At 52.5% G+C, this 16,975-nt stretch overlaps 1 protein-coding gene across 3 annotated transcripts; it reads right to left on the bottom strand.

Moving 5' to 3' along the window:
• Positions 1-571: 571 nt before the first annotated feature.
• SLC25A19 (solute carrier family 25 member 19) lies at positions 572-16,539 on the bottom strand. Of its 3 annotated transcripts, XM_045814565.2 has the most exons (9): positions 16,412-16,539; positions 15,856-15,912; positions 13,027-13,196; positions 12,684-12,839; positions 10,835-11,005; positions 4,845-5,028; positions 4,272-4,402; positions 2,149-2,279; positions 572-807 (listed from the first exon to the last, which is right to left on the bottom strand). In XM_045814565.2, coding segments are annotated over exons 3-9 (930 nt in total). In that variant the 5' UTR covers positions 13,183-13,196; positions 15,856-15,912; positions 16,412-16,539; the 3' UTR covers positions 572-806. The 3 variants fall into 3 exon arrangements, with proteins under 3 accessions (XP_045670521.1, XP_045670518.1, XP_045670520.1); XM_045814562.2 differs by having other exon boundaries at positions 572-2,279; XM_045814564.2 differs by having other exon boundaries at positions 572-2,279; positions 15,861-15,912.
• Positions 16,540-16,975: the final 436 nt, after the last annotated feature.

Raw genomic sequence — 16,975 nt, 5'->3', positions numbered from 1 at the left:
TCGGTCGCCAGCGGCTGCGGGGAGACTGAGGCGGGGGGCGCGCGGCGCGGGAGGAGCCTGCGGAAGCAGGGCAAGGATGGACGGCTGCAGGGCCAGGAACTCGCAAGTGGGGCCGCCTGCCCTCCACTTCTACCTCCCCACGCGAGAGAAGGCTGGGGGGCCTGTAAGGGCTGGATCAAGCCCCCCTACTTCCTCTCCTACTCCAAGTGCAAACGGTACTGGTAAAATAAGTTGAAAATCAATGGGCCAGCTCAAGAATAAGGGACCCCCCCCCCCCCCCCCCCGGCCAGGCTGCCACTTGGGAGGTGTTGGGAGTCACAAGCTGGACAAGCCCCTGACTTGGTCGTGGATGGGGCTGGGGACGAGGCGCGGGCCCAGCAGCCGAGGGCCATCCCTGAGTCTGGCCCTGGGCTGCAGGAGGGCAACCAGAAGGGGCTGCAAAGGCGCCTCTCCCCATCGCATTCAAGTGTCCATGGCGGTTTCCTGTGGCCAAAGTCCTTCTGTTAAGAGAGCTGGTCGAAGTGGTCACCAGCAGATGGCTGAGAAAGAGCAGCTGCAGCAAAATAATGAGTAGGAGAGAAGAGAGTTTATTTTATTCCACTAACGTGGAATTTCTTAAAAAATACATTCAGGCAGCTGCTTTCCTGCAGCCCCAAGCCCAGGCCTCCAGTGCCCCAAACCCTGTGGGTGTTGGAGCACCCCCTACCCACAGCCTGGACCTTCATAATCAGCAGCCAGGAGCAGGGAAACTTCAGGATTCAGGGTCTCAGACACGTCACAAAGCCCCAGGCCAGAGCCAAAACAGTTCTGATGACAGAAGGGGTCCAAGGGTCATGACACCCACACAGGTCTGCTGCTGACCCCTGCTTTCCGCCTAAGTGAGAGCAGACGCTGGAGCCAGAGCCCAGACTGAGGGCAGGGTGAAATCCTGCAACGGGCTCTGGTGCTCCTCTATCCTGGCTCCCCCTGCAGAGCAACCCTGCAGGCCAGGCTCCCGGGGGGTGGGGGGGAGGGCGCAGAACAGGTTGGAAAGGGTGGTGGTCATGTTCTGTAGATTTCCTGGTCTCACCCCCTAACTGCAGTTTCTCCTCTGTGCCCCTATGAGTAGCTGTTGTGAGTTCTTATGCTGACAACCCCCCACCCCTAGATACCACTACCCTCAGCAGGCTGGCTGCCCAGCCCTTTCCTTCTACCACCCCCTTCATGAGGCTGCTTCAGAGCAGCGGCCCTTCTGGGGCGACACAATACACACAGAACCATGCTAAGCCAAGGAGGGGGACGCTGAACGGGCAGCTGATGCCAACTGGCCCAGCTGTGAGGCTCTCGCCCCCACCCCCTGGAAGAGGAGTGTAGCAGGTAGATTGGGGAAAAGGGCCACCACCTTTACCCACAGCTCCTCCCCATCAGCACAGCCCCCACTTCTTGTGGGCTGCTGGGATGTGTTTTCCCCAGAGGCCCTTAGCCATGCTCTGTCCCACCCAGGAAGAGAACAGCTTGAGCAGGACTTCACAGACAGGAGGATCTGGGCATGGGGTGGGGGGATATAAAGTGACTAATTCTTCCCTCCAGAACCAGAAGCAAAGCTGTGTGAGGAACAGTACTGAGAAAAATGGAATCTGAGGAAGGCAAGGGTTCCTTCGCTCATACTTTGTGAGCAGGGATGTGATGGGAAGGGAAGATGGAGTGAAATAAGGAATGTGCTCTTAGCTTCACTGTATATTAAATTGTGGGAGTAAGAGTGCACACGGGAGGACCAGGCCCCGCAAAGGGCCCAATCCCAGCCCTCAGGCTCCAGCCGTGGCCCTCTGCCCCCAGAGCCCAGACGGTTCTCTGGGCAGAAGGTGCTGAGAAGCGCAGGGTGGCCGCTGCTGCCTTTCCCGTGAACATGGACCACACGGAGAAACCACCTCAAGCTCCTTCTGACCGACGTGGCTGCGTCCCCACAGACCAAGTCCTGCATTCTCCCCAAGAAAGCCCTTGTCCTAGTGATGGCAGAGCTGGCTGGCAGGCAGGGAGTGGGCAGCAGCTCTCAGCGCAACAAGAAATGATAGAGGAGTCCGCCTTCTTTAGGGAGGCCGCCCTTCCCGCCCTCGGGGCTAGCTGTCCGCCTTCTTCATGTGGTGGAAAACGTTACAGAAGAGCTCATACCAGAAGAACACGAAGCCAGTGGAGAGAGCAGCCTTCAGCAGGCTGGGGGACAGGCCCTTGAAGAAGCCCGTGGGGCCTTCCTCTCGTAGCACCTGCTGGGCACAATGCAGGAGGCCCCTATAGCTGCGAACCTGGGCAGAGGACAGACGGAGTGATTAACACGCGGATGCTGGCTCTATTCTCCTGTCAGCCCAGCAGCTGGCATGTCACAGCTCCACGTCAGCACTTGCTGGACAAAGCAACGAACGCAAAAAGGACAGAGGAGTGAACCTTTTCCTTCTCTTCCAAGTAGACTAATAATTCAGACTTACCAGATGCAGCGCCTGGAAATCAGCACTGGACAGAGCTCCTACCGACTGGGCCTCTTACAGACCCTTTCCCCCATCCCCCCGGCCCCCCTGGTGGGCAGTGGATCTCAATCTGGCCCTCGTGACCTCTGGCCTGTAGCCTGGCCTTCTCAGTTCACCACATACCGCTGCCAGACTCGCGTCCCCAAGACTCAACTCCCCTCAAGCCCCGCTCTCTCCACAGCTCCACCAACTCCCCGTTGCGATGACAACAACATTATAAACAATCAAGAGGAGTCTGGCTGGCTCAGTTGGTAGTGTGGGACTCTTGATCTCAGGGTCATGAGTTCAAGTCCCACGCTGGGCATAGAGCTTACTTAAAAAAAAGGGGAAAGGAAGAGAAAAAAAGAATCAAATCAAAGCCCCACAGCCTGGTGTTCAGGGTGCTGCCCCATTTGGCCTCAGCTTCCCTCCCTGATCTGCCCTCATCCCCCACTGGTCCTCCCACCAAACTGGCCACAAAGTCTGTTAGGAGCAAGGCTCTCTCCTCTGTCCTGGGCTCTCACCAACTCTCCCTGTGCAAATTCAAACCATTCCCTCAGGACAAGTTCGTAAGTGGAAAAAGGAGGTTATAAAACCTTGTATTCCACCCTGTGTTAAAACGTACACGTGTATGTTTATGCAAAGAAACAGAACTATAGCCAAAGGTTCCGTGATTATCTCTGGGTGGGCAGTGCTGGGAGTCAGGTTTACCTTTTTGTCTCCGGGACGTCTGAATTTCCTACAAAGATGTATTACAGCTAACTCAATTCTTTCCCTTCCCCCAAGTAAGGAGTGCTGTCTCCCTTCCGTGTCCCGTTCCACGCCACTCTTCTCCTCTGACATCTGTCGGGCATGTTTGTCCCAGGTTCCCAGGTTCCGGAGGGGAGAGCACTGGAGTTACTCCCCCTTGCTCTACCCCCAGCCCACCAGGCCATGGTGCCCCTAAAGCAGCAGGTAAAAATCCAGTTTGCAAAACCCAAGCTGACTAGGGAATGATTCTTAACATTACGAGATCACCTATAATGGGGGTTTCTGTGAATGACAAACCCTTCTAGTGCCTTTAAAATATAATTTAGTTGATCAGATTTCATTCCCCCTCTCCAGGAACCCCTACAGAATAAAGCAAACAATCTCATGCTCCAGCGGGAGTCTCCTCCATGTTTTTTAGTATTTTGAGGACGTATCTCTACTTAACGTTTGTTTATTTATTTATTTGAGAGAGAGAGAGAGAGAGAGGGAGCAGGCGCGCTCGAGCTTGAGAGCAGGGGAGGAGCAGAGGGAGAGGGACAAGCAGACTCCACACCAAGCACGGAGCCCAACGTGGGGCTTGACTCACAAACCTGATATCACGACCTGAGCGGAAACCAGGAGTCAGACGCTCAACCGTGCCAACCGGCACCCTTCAACAAAATCACCCTTCTTATGTGATTATATTCTTTGTCCCAAACTGAACTGAACACTTTTTCTTTTTTTACTTGAGGTAGGCTCCATGCCCATCGTGGAGCCCAACACAGGGCTTGAACTCACAACCCCCAGATCAAGACCTGAGCTGAGACCAAAGAGTCAGACACTTAACCTACTGAGCCCCCAGGCACCCTGAGCTGAACACTCTTTAAGAGCAAACACTGAACCCTCCTTTGCCTGGATCGGATCGTCCCAGTGTCCAACATGCACAGGGCTTATGTGTGGTTTTCCCATGTGTTTGGGGATCCCCAGGGATGGGCTGTGGGCTAATGCTGACCAATGGGCAGGGGAGGGGCAAGGCTCAGAGCTCTCTGCAGGGGAATGGCTCACCTGGCCAAAGGTGGCTCGGGCCTGCTCAAACCCTCCGACCTGCAGCCGTTTCTTGAAGAGGTCCAGGGGGTACGTGAGGGTCTTGCTGATGACTCCGGCTCCACTGCCACACAGCAGGTTTTTGAGGTTCTCTGAACCAAAGTGGGATTGAGGGGGAACATGAAGGAAGTGCAATCGGGGGGAAGACAAGTTCAAGGTCAAGAGCTCTAAGCCTCCACCATAAGACTAAGACCCACCAGCATCCTGAATCTCCGAGGAGAACCACACACGGCCACTCTGGGCACGGCCGGCAATAAGGAGGGAATGGAATAGGAACTTGCAGGCTCTGCGGTGTGACTCGGTTCAAGGCTTGGGAGGAAATAAATGTCAACAGTGCCACTGCTGGGGTGGCAAGAGCTGAAAGAAAGGGTCTGCAAGCGGCTGGCTTGGTTGGTTTGGTTGGCAGGGTTTGGAGAACGGGGATGTGCTAGCCTCTGACAGGAAGACCTCAGCCCGTACAAGGATCGGATAGAGAGGGCTTGCGGGAGGGGGACAGTGGAGACCAGGATTCTCTTCGTATGAGGGCTCTCTCACCGTTCCTCCTTCCCTGGGCGGGCAGGACCCATTCGTGCACGTGCTTCAAGGCGCTGTAAAAGGAGAACTGGAACCCGGCGTAGGGGAAGATGGCAATCAAGGTGGGGTTCAAGCCTTTGTAGAAAACCAATGGGCCTTCGGTCCGGTACATGGTCACCACGGCATCTCGCAGGGTTTTATACACCTGGACGGTACACAGGCAGCTCGAGTGAATGTGCGGGGGCGGTCTGGCCCCAGAACACAGCCCATCACGCTCCCCTCGCCTCGGCTAAAATCCCAGCCGCTGGGAGCATGACTTATCCTGCCAAGGGCACAAAGAAAATGCTGGACAAAAATCCCAGGGGTAGGGTTTTCCAGCAACTCCCTTCCTAGCTATTGACAAGACCAGTATGTCTGCACAAGTGCACAACGGTACATGTCCGAGGACGGCTGCCCTCGCGTCCTGCGGGACAGCAAAGACGCAGCATCCACCCTCGGGTGGTGGTTACATACATGACGACACACCCGTCCAGAAGGACACAGAGCAGCCGTTGAAACAGGATCACGCCATCTATGCAATGGATTGGGAATAATCCCCAAACACATAGTTGAATGAGCACAGTGAGAGGCTGAAGAGCGGCTTTAGTGACCGTGGAGGAACAAACTATGCAGGGACCCCCCCCCCGCCCCCAGGGATACACGAGAAACGGGGAAGGGCGAGCATGACCTCTACGGAGGGAAAGGCAGGGCGGGGAGGAGGGAGATTTACTCTTACCATTTTATGCTCTGTGGATTTTTTGCCGTGTGCATATATTTAACCTTTTCTAACCTGTCAACAGGCAGTCTCCATGCAGGGAGACCACAAGGCATTGATTTTTCTTAGTACCCTTCCATTCGACGCATTCTTTGCAGTGGACCAGAGGGGCTGTGGGCACGGCGAGGCACCGAGGGGACAGGGCAGCTGAGGGAGGTACACTGCACGGAGAAGGGAGGACCCTGGCTACCTCCTCCCCTCTTAGCTCCCAGATGCTGGCAGCCACGCCGAAGGATTTCACCCTGGGGACCTCCAAGAAAGGGCCAAGCCTCAGAGAAAGGCCATCGGGCAACAAGCCTGCCATGCGCCCACAGTCCCACTCTGCTTCTCTGTGCCCCCGTTAACACCAGGCTGGCAGCCAAGGGTCACCAGACATCTGAGGAAAGCCCTCATAAAAAATGGAGACCAGGGCGCCTGGCAGGCTCAGTCAGTAGAGTGTGTGACTCTTGATCTCAGGGTCACGAGATCCTGTAACCCACAGTAGTTACAAAAACAAAAAACAAAAAACCAAAGGAAAAAAGAAAAACAGAGACCAAAATGATCAATGGGGGATACAGAAATCACCTGGAAGGAAGTATAGACAGAAGAAGGAAACAAAGGGAAACAGAGGCCAACCACAAAACTGGAACTGATATTCTCAGGCCACAGAGAAGGCATCACCTCTGTGATAAAAGGGAAGGGTCTATTTAAAAAAGAGGTAAGATTCAGAGAACAAGACAAACTCTTGAGGGAAAAAATCTTTGTGAATTTGAGTTAGGCAGATTTCTTTCTTTTTTCTTTTTTTAAAGATTTTACTTATTTATTTGAGAGACAGAGAGAGAGCAAGAGTGGAAGGAGGGGGAGAGAATCTGAAGCAGACTCCACGCTGAGCAGAGCCCTGTGCAGGGCTCAATCCCATGATTGCGAGATCATGACCTGATGTGAGACCAACAGTTGGACACTTAGGGGCCCCTATGCAAAGGTTTTGTTTTTTTTTTTTTTTTTTAAGATTTTATTTATTTATTTGACAGAGATAGAGACAGCCAGCGAAAGAGGGAACACAAGCAGGGGGAGTGGGAGAGGAAGAAGCAGGCTCATAGCGGAGGAGCCTGATGTGGGGCTCGATCCCAGAACGCCGGGATCACGCCCTGAGCTGAAGGCAGACGCTTAACTGCTGTGCCACCCAGGCGCCCCTATGCAAAGGTTTCTTAGATAAAATACCAAAAGCAAAATCCATAAAAGAACAATTTGATAAATTAGGCCTTTACTGGGGCACGTGGGTGGCTCAGTCGGTGAAGCGTCTGCCTTCGGCTCAGGTCATGATCCCGGGGTCCTGGGATCGAGCCCCATGTGGGGCTCCCTGCTCAGTGGGGAGCCTGCTTCTCCCTCTGCCTGCTGCTCCCCCTGGTTGTGTGCGTGTGCTCTCTCTCTCTCTAATAAATAAATAAAATCTTTTAAAAAAATTAAAAACATCTGCTCTGCAAAAAATGGACGATAAGGACATGAAGACAGCCACGGCCAGGCTCGGAAAAAATGTGTAAAACAAAAACGACAAGCGACCAAAACTGGAAAACAACTTGAACAGACTGCTTCGGCGAGGAAGCTACACAGAGGGCCAGTAAGCACAAAATAGACACTCAACATCTCTGTGGTAAAATCACGGTGACATACCACGATTCACATCTAGTGGAATGGCTAAAATTTAAAAGAATAAGATAAAAATAGGGGCACCTGGGTGGCTGAGTCGGTTAAGCGCCAACTCATGGTTTCAGCTCAGGTCATGACTTCAGGGTCCTGAGATGGAGCCCCGTGTCAGGCTCCGTGCTCAGCGGGGAGTCGGCTTGAGATTCTTTCCCTCTGCCCCTCCCCCTGCTCACAGGCACACTTGTTCTCTCTCGTTCTCAAATAAATAGATCAATCTTTAGAAAAGAATAAAATTGCGGATGGGACCAGAGGGTATCATGCTAAGCAAAGTCAGTCAATCAGAGAAAGACAATGATGATATGATCTCACTCATATGTGGAATTTAAAAAACAAGGCAGAGGATCAGAAGGGAAGAGAAGAAAAAAAAAATAAGACAAAACCAGAGAAGGAGACAAAGCATAAGAGACTCTTAACCATAGGAAACAAACTGAGGGTTGCTGGAGGGGAGGCAGGTGGGGGGACTGGGTGACTGGGTGATGGACACAGGGGAGGGCACGTGACGTAATGAGCCCTGAGTATCACGTAAGACTGAGGAGTCACAGACCTGTACGCCTGAGACAAATAATATACTTATATGTTAATTAATTGAATTTAAATTAAAAAATTAAAATTTTAAAAAGAATAAAATAAAAACAAAAACCAGATAATACTAAGTATTGGTGAGGCTGAGGAACAGCTGGGACTGTTGGTGGGAAGGCAAAACGGCACAGCCATGTAGGAAGCAGGTCGGCTTTTCCTCAAAACTGAACGCTTTCACAACTCAGCAATCCCACCCCCAGGTATTCACCCCAGAGAAACAAAATGTTCACACAATAACCCGTATGTGAATGTTCGTAGTGGTTTTATTCACAATCACCAAAAGACTGGAGAAGCACCCTGACACCTTCCAACTAACAAACCATGGTAGGGCCACAGGACAGAATATTAGGCAGCAAGGAGAAGGAACTGACCTCTCCCGCGTGTGGCATGGATGGCTCCCAGGTACAGATGCCAAGTGAAGGGCGCCCACTCTTACAACTACGTAAGACATAGTCCCTGTAAGTGACATTCTGAAAAAGATCAAACTTCAGCCAGAAGACAGATCAGTGTTAACAGAGGCTGGCAACGGAGAGGGACTGACTCTAGAGGCCAGGAGGACGTTTTGGCGGTGACGAACTTTTGTTTTCTATCTCGGTTATAGTAGTGGTTCTGTGACTGCACGCATTCATGAGAAGTCACGGAGGGGCTCCTGGGTGGCTCAGCTGGTTGAGCGTCTGACTTGGGCTTGCGTCATGATCTCGGAGCCCTGGGAGGGAGCCCCGGGTCGGGTTCCATGCTCAGCAGGGTCTACTTGGACCCTCAGCAGGGTCCTTCCCCCCGAAAAAAGTCAGAGAGCTGGATACTAAAAAGAGTGAGTTTTACTGTGTATGTGAGAGAGACGAGAACGAGTGCACACAGCAGGGGAGGGGCACAGGGAAAGGGAGAGAGAATCTCAAGCAGCCTCCATGCTGAGCGAGGAGCCCTGATGCAGGGCTCGCTGTCACAACGCTGAGATCACAACCTGAGCATAAACCGAGAGTTGGACGGTCAACCAACTGAGCCACCAGGCACCCCTGATTAAGAAACATTTTAAAGATTTTATTAACTTATTTATTTGAGAGAGAGAGATAGCAACACAGATAGTGTGAGAGAGAGAGAGAGAGGATGAGTGGAGAGGAGAGGGAGAAGCAGGCTCCCCGCTGAGCAACGAGCCCTGACGCGGGGCTCCATCCCAGGACCCGGGGATCATGACCTGAGCTGAAGGCCGACGCTTAACCAGCTGAGCCACCCAGGCGCCCCAAGAAACATTTTAAAGGTGAGGTTTCACACCATGGCTGCTACTGACCTATGGAAGGCGGAGGGTCTGCGGCTTTTAAACAGATCTCTTCCACTCACTTTTGCACGCAGACGATTTCCTGATCATTCCAGAATCCAGAATCCCTATCTCTAAGGGATAGGTCATCTAAGCCAGAGAGGTAATATGTTATTCTCTTTTCTCTTATACCTTTCCTTCTCACAGACCTCTTTTTAAAATTTATTATTATTATTATTATTTTTAAAGATTTTATTTATTTATTTGACAGAGAGAGAGACAGCCAGCGAGAGAGGGAACACAAGCAGGGGGAGTGGGAGAGGAAGAAGCAGGCTCCTAGCGGAGGAGCCTGATGTGGGGCTCGATCCCATAACACCGGGATCACGCCCAGAGCCGAAGGCAGACGCTTAACCGCTGTGCCACCCAGGTGCCACTTTAAAATTTATTATTGAAGTGTAACTGACACACAGTATTATATTAGTTTCAGGTGTACCCTCTCCTAGATTTTTTTCTTTTTTTTTTTTTAAAGATTTTATTTATTTATTTGACAGAGATAGAGACAGCCAGCGAGAGAGGGAACACAAGCAGGGGGAGTGGGAGAGGAAGAAGCAGGCTCATAGCAGAGGAGCCTGATGTGGGGCTCGATCCCGGAATGCCGGGATCACGCCCTGAGCCGAAGGCAGACGCTTAACCGCTGTGCCACCCAGGCGCCCCTAGATTTTTTTTCTTTTTTTTAACTAAAGGCCGGGAAGTCACGGAAGAGGACCCCAGCATCCCGGAGTGGAGAAGCCGATGGAGCACCAGCACGCATTTTTTTCCATCCGAGCAGCCACCATGTTGCTGAGGGCTATGTGTCTTCTCCAACTACAAACACCCTTCCCCTCCATCTCTCTGCCCAGTGCCTAGGGCCCCTCATCTCATTTCACCACCAGCAGAAAGCTCTATTTCCCACTAAAGTGCCATACAGAAGGATCTAGCTCTCATGTCCCATTCGTTTGCTTGCAGACTGTTCCCAGGACACTTTGCCCTTCCAAACCAAAAATGCCATCAGGATGTCTCCTAAACAAAAGGGCTCCACCAGCCCCGGATCTCCACCCCAGGCAACGGAACCGAACGGAAGGCGCAGTGCTTCTGAAGCACGTCCAGTTCTTAAGCAGTGTCATTCCCACCCAAATACCCTCAAGCAGAAGGGAGACAGGAAAATTCTTCTTTCTTGGTTGAGCACGTGCATGGGTGCACACACACTCACACACACACAGAGCTATTCTTACGTATGTCCCGGAAACAAAGATTATGGTGGGAAGGTCTATTTCAGGATTTAATCCCTCCCTTTCACGAAGTTCTTCCTGCAATCTGACTCAACCGTCCCATTTCCTCTATCCACTCTTTGTGAAAACCAAAAACACTCACAATAACCCAGAAATATGATCTCAAGTCTCCCTCTCCCGGACGCCTTTACTGTCCAGCCTACCACTCATGACTCGTTCGGTTTCCCGCCTGGAGGTTCTGTCTCCCTCGCGGGGCTGCGAGCGCCTGGCACGGTTACAGGTCTTACAGATGGACCGACCGAGGGGATGCAAACCCCAGCAAGCCTGGGGGTCTTGCTCCCTCTCTGGAAAAGAGCCCTGACTCCCGGCTCCCCTTCTGTTACGCGGGCACCCCTTCTCCGGCCCAGCCACTCACCTTGGGCTCGCCCTGAGCTGCAAAGCGAGTGCGCAGCACGTCCACGGGCTGCACGGCCAGGGTTGCGGCGCTGGCGGACAGGCCGCCGCACACGAAGTGCACTGAGAAGTCACGGGCGTCGTACTCGGTGGCTCTGTGCACCAGCTCGGTCAGCAGTTCAAACGACAGAAACTACAAGAGCACGTGACAAAGTAATTGAGAAACAGCCCCCCCCCGCCCCGCCCCGTACACCACCGTGACCCAGGTGGGGCCCAGTTCTACGGACGAGGAAATACTCTCCCTGAGCAGTGACAGAATACAAGAAACATAATTTTGTGCAAAGCGCAGATGCCATTTTATCCTCTACTCGAGTAGAGCCAAATATCCAGAGGGTTAAGAAAATAGATGAGAAAAATTTTGTATCAGAAAGTTGTACTCAGGGGCGCCTGGGAGGCTCAGGTCATGATCTCAGGGTCCTGGGATCGAGCCCCACAGCAGGCTCCTTGCTGAGCAGAGAGCCTGCTTCTCCCTCTCCCTCTGCCTGCTGTTTCCGCTGCTTGTGCTGTCAACTGAATAAAGAAAATCTTAAAAAAAAAGAAAGAAAGTTCTACTCATTAACTGTGTTTCCTCAGAGCCGGGAGAGGAGAGCCGTTATGATTCTCTGCGGGCACCCCTTCAGTGCAGCTGGCAGACTGCACTCTGTTTGACAGACACTCTGCCCTGGAGCAGAAATTCTCTCGGGAGAATTCTGCGTATCCTGGGCTGAGCTCTGCTGCAGGCAGCTCAAGATGGCTCAGGGTCCGAGAGCACATGGCTGGGTGTACTCGTCACACTGCAGCATCAGAGTGCTGGCCGCAGAGGCACGTCGACCCATGAGCACCTGACCCAAGCCATCGCTGTGACATCGCAGGAAAGGCAGGCAGGGGCTACTCTGGCTCTAGCTGTCCGGGTGGGAATCCTGATTCTGCCAACTTTGCAGCTGGTGACTTTGGCTGGGTTCATTACGTAAGCTCTCTCTGCCTCGTCTTCTGTCGGTAACATGGGGGCGACAACAGAGCCTCCCTGGAAGGATGGCTGTGAGGTAACACACGTCAAGGGCTTAACGCAGGGCCTGGCTCACAATGAGCACTGCACCTGGGCCGGCTCCTACCCCCACTACGACTGTACACCCCCCCGCCAGGAATCAACTGGTGCCGGGGCACCTGGGGGGTCAGTCGTTCAGCATCCGACTCTTGGTTTCAGCTCAGGTCATGATCTCGGGGTCGTGGCATCGAACCCCAAGTCGGGCTCTGCACTCAGCGGGGAGTTTGCTTGTCCCTCTCCCTCTGCTCTTCCCCCTGCTGGCACACAGGCTCTCTCGCTCTCTCTCAAATAAATAAAGTCTTTAAAAAAAAAGAAAAAAAAAAGAAAAAAAGGAATCAACTGGCGCTGAGCGGCGTGAACATGTGAACAAAAGCTACGGAGCCCGCGTTCTCATCCTGCCCTCCACGTCCGGGCTGTGTGGCCTGTGGCAGCTCAGCTCACTTCCCCTTCTCTGGGATCCACGGAACACCTGTTCTACCTTCCTCACAGTGCTGCTGGGAAGTTCACAGAAGTACAGATGTGAAAACGCTATTTTGAAAAATGAAAGGATTTGTATCGACATTTGCTAAGCCCTAGGGGGTTGTGGGGAAGGGAATGCCTAAACGGTACAGCTTGGTCTGACTCCGTCTTCAATTTCAGACTTCAAACTTCACGTAGTTTCCCAGTTAAGACAAGCAGAAGTGTGGTGACCGCCTACCCAGACAGGGTCCCTGCAGGCCCCACCTCCCCATGCTCCTCTGTTGAGCAACACTAACCCAGGGCCCTGGCCCGTCCCCCTGCCACCTACTTGGACAGCTCCATAGCCTATAGAGAGAAGCTGGGCTGGGACGTGTCCTTTCCAGAATGCTGTGAGGCCTTCCTCTTGCAAAATCTGTCTCCCAGCCTGCAGGATCCCATAGTATTTTGCACTGGGGTCACTGCGAGACAGGCGTTCAATCTGAAGCTAGGAATCAAAATTGAAAAGGTCAGGACAACAGGGGCAGGTGTGGGGTGAGAAGGAGAAATTGTGGAAAATGTAACAAAGGCAGCGAAGTGCTCTCGACAAAATTCCAAGCTTTGGAAACTGCTTTGACAAGAAAGAGAAAACGTGTCCTCTCGCCATTACATGGGGAAAACAAGGGGAAGGGTACCTGGAAACGGATCTTGATGACATCCAAGGGGCTGACCATCACCCGAGTGACAAGTCCAGACACAGACCCAGCCACCGCCACCTCAAAACTGGAGATACTCCTGCCATCGGCTTTGGGGTCATAGCCAACCATCCCTGCCTCTGGCCCATACAACATCCATCAGTTTCAATCTAAAAGCAACAGACATGGAGTAAACACCAGAGCAAGTTCTTAGGGTCTCTGCTCACAAGCCACCTCCTCAGAGCAGCCCTCCCCGACCATCCCATCTAACACAGCACCCACATCCCCTTCTCTCCCCTTGCCCGGCTCTATTCTTCTGCATATCGTTAATATACTGGACATCGATTCTGGACATCTGTTTCTTGCCACTTTGCCCCACGAGAATGTGAACCTGTGACAACGTGGCCTTGCTCTCATTTGCCCATCCCTGTATTTCCAGTACCTGGAACAGAGCCCAGCATGGTGAGTGCTTATATTTGTCGACTGAATGAACCAACAGGCTTGGTAGGAAATCATTCACTTCCAGAGATCAGCTTGCTTTCCAAGACACCTGGCTTTATGGCAAACTCCCGCCTGAGGTAAAGTCCCAGGCTGAGTCAGTGTGGGAGCAGAGCCCGCTGCAGCTGAGCACCGAGGGAGACGTCTGACATGCAGGCTCCAGGAGCACCCATGGGACTCCCCAACAAGCCCACATGATCCAAAGGAAGAGCCCAGCCACTCCTGAGCCCTCCTGCATTCCCTCCCCAGTTTGCACACCTCAGGCCCAGCTGCAGCAATGGAGCCGTGCTAGGCTTTGAAGTGATGTTCCCTGGCCCACCTGATCCCTGGGGACTTCTTCAACCTCACCCTGGACCTCCCTTCGGCCACTTCAACTGGGGTGGGCTCTGCTCCTGACCAGTTCCTAGAACACACTGCTTGAGCTCCTATCGGCCAACCTTGCCTCTGCACCTACTCTTTCCCATGTCTGAAATGCAGCGGCTCTCCCCTCCCCCCATGTGCCCCCCACTCACTCTTCCCCAGGCCAGCCCCTCCCATGCACCAGGGCTCAGCTAAAGAGCAACCCCCAGCCCAGGGGTTGTCCTTATGTCCTCTCTAGCATTCACAGCACTTGCTCCTGGTTGAGTGCCACTGTTCTAGAGAAACACTACCACGGGTGTGTAAAATGTCATGGATTACGTCACTTTTTGTAAAACTGGATATCACACAAATGCTTATCAACAGAGGGTTGGATAAATACACTAAGTCACACCCAAAAATGGAATCTGATGCAGCCGTTAAAAAGAATGAGCTAGAGGGGCGCCTGGGTGGCACAGCGGTTAAGCGTCTGCCTTCGGCTCAGGGCGTGATCCCGGCGTTATGGGATCGAGCCCCACATCAGGCTCCTCCGCTATGAGACTGCTTCTTCCTCTCCCACTCCCCCTGTTTGTGTTCCCTCTCTCGCTGGCTGTCTCTATCCTGTCAAATAAATAAATAAAATCTTAAAAAAAAAAAAAAAGAAAGAATGAGCTAGAGCGATACATACACTTGAAAAGACGACCACAATACACTGAAACATGGGAAAGACATCTCAGAACAGTACGTCTAGCATAACCCCATTTTTGCAAAAGAAAAACAGCAAGACCTATATACACTCCATACGGTAGTAGAAAGCATAGGGGAAAAGTCTGAATCAGCACACACGACAGGCTGGTAAGATTACCTCTGGGGGAAGGGTTGGCAAAGGAAGAGAGAAAATACATCTTTCCCTTTCTTTATATAATTCTATATCCTGTGAATTTGTTATGTCCCACCCCACCCCAAAACAACTAAAACTAAATATAAAATGGTTTTAGAAGGGGCCGCAGAGTTAACCTAGTTCTTGAATACCAACAGTAACGGGAAAGTCAGTGTGCACACAGGGCCAAGCTCCACCCCACCACTGATTGCTTTTTTCCTCTCGAACTGTCTGCACCACTCCTTCAGCCCCAATCTCACTTCCGTGTACGAAAGTATGAAAGTAGCGCTCCAAGCCATCCTTAAAATTGACGTAGCATTTCTACGTGGCTCTGTCAGCAAAGCATTCTAAAATAATATGTATATTTTTAAAGTCTAATGGTGGGGCGCCTGGGTGGCTGAGCAGCCGACTCTTGATTTCAGCTCAGGTCATGATCTCAGGGTCATGAGATCAAGCCCCACAGTGGGCCCTGTGCTCGTGGAGGAGTCGGCTTGAGATTCTCTCTCCCCCTCTCTTTCTGCCCCTCCCCATCCTGCTCACACTTGCACTCTCTCTCTTAATAAATAAATAAAATCTTAAAAAAAAAAAAAAGTCTCATGGTATGAAACCTCCCCACCCCTGCCAGGAATGTGCCCATTTCCCGCGGCTTCTTCCTCCACACTCTTGAAGCAGGAGACCTGGCCTTTCCCATCAACTTCTCTGTGACATTAATTTGAGCTGGTTCACTCCAGGCACCTGTGAGAAGCAGCTTAAACATGGGGCAGGTGACTGGGAGGCAAACGCTCTCCAGATGCTAACCAGGGATGGCTGAGGTCACACTGAGCAGGGTGAGTGCCCTGCCATCAGAGAGGGAATGACGCATTTCTGTAAATAAGCAGCTCTGCATAGATGGACATATCAACAGGCCTGAGTTCAAGTTCTGCCTCTCCCTAGTACCTTGGGAGGCTTATTTAACCTGGGGTCTCCTCTCTCTTCTGGAAAATGGGAATGATGTCTGCCTTGCCTAGCCCAAACTGCTGGGAGGATCATGCAAGATACCATATGTGGTAAGCTTTGTAAAAAAGGTAGAAGTCTAATATAGTGAAAGGGCTGGTTAAATACAGTTCCACAGTTACCTTACTTTTTCCACTTGTTCGAATTTCCTTCTTGTACCAGTAAGCAGTGATAGTTACCTAAAGAGACAAAATAAAAATGAAGTACAGTTGTATATGCATGATATACAGAACAGAACACCTAGAGACGGGGACCCTGGAGTGAGTGCTGGGGTGGGCGGGGCGTGGGAGAGAGTTCGCCTTTGCCATTCCCCTTCTCTTACTGCAGAAGCCCCTGGCGTTGGGCTATGAGCGGTGAGCTCCCGTGCCCGTGTGCCCATGTGTTCAGCTGGGGAACCCCGCAGACGTCCCCGCGTGTAGACACACGTGTCCAGCTGTGCCTCGGGGCGTTTTCTCCCCAAGTCTGAGAAGACGCCCGCGAAGCAGGCACCCACGTGCATGGGTGTCCCGCATGTGTGCGAGGTTTTGCCCCCAGCGTCGCTGAGGATGCTTCTCAGGTCAGGCGTGACACATGAGCGGACAGGCACTGCCCCCTCGTGAGTGCCGGCGCGTGTGTGCGACCCCCCCCCCCCCCGTCCTAGAGCACACGACGAGGAAGAAGACAGTAGAGGTCACTCACCCGGCACGAAGGGCGCGGCCGACTCCGCGCGGGCTTCTCTTCCAACCTCCTCTCGCAGTCTCACAGCAAAACTAATTGCGCCCGGCAGTAACTGACGGGCTCCCGGGCCAATCACCGAGCAGCTTCCGCCAGGGGCTGGACCAATAGTTGTATAGTCGTAGATGGGCAACGCCTCTTGCAAGGTGTCACTGGAAAATGTAGTCTATCGTTACTAAGGCTAGCCCCGTGGTAGACGCAGAGCCTTCTGGAAGATGTAGTCTGCGCGCGCGTGCGCGAATGTTATTCACGCGTGGGAAGGTGGCGCGTCCCAAAGTCAGGCTGTGCCCTTGGGAGGTCGCATCGCTAAGTGGCGTGTGGCTCCCATCATCCTGAGGGCGGATGGAAGGTTGGGTGCGCTGAATCTGACCCGCTTTCCTCAAAACCCTCGTAGTCCCAGAACCTCGGTAGTCTAAACTTGGGAAAGATGGCGGGACGTTTAGCTAAAGCCTGGAGGACTTGGGAGAGAGAGGAGATGGGTTTTTGAAACCAGGAAGAGGACGGCAAAAATGTATAAGTTTTGTTTCC

The sequence above is a fragment of the Ursus americanus genome, chromosome 23 (genome assembly GCF_024610735.1).
Source record: "Ursus americanus isolate L20-20 chromosome 23, mUrsAme1.1.p, whole genome shotgun sequence".
NCBI lineage: Eukaryota > Metazoa > Chordata > Mammalia > Carnivora > Ursidae > Ursus > Ursus americanus.
The sequence above is the reverse complement of the archived record's forward strand: the minus strand, read 5'-3'. Positions and strand labels throughout refer to the sequence as shown.

Coding starts and splice junctions, on each gene's coding strand:
- SLC25A19 (XM_045814562.2), bottom strand. CDS start 13,182: ATGTTGTATGGGCCAGAGGCAGGGATGGTTGGCTATGACCCCAAAGCC. Junction 12,840..13,026: donor TCATCAAGATCCGTTTCCAG/GTACCCTTCCCC, acceptor TTTGATTCCTAG/CTTCAGATTGAACGCCTGTC. Junction 11,006..12,683: donor TAGGCTATGGAGCTGTCCAA/GTAGGTGGCAGG, acceptor GTGCTCTTGTAG/TTTCTGTCGTTTGAACTGCT.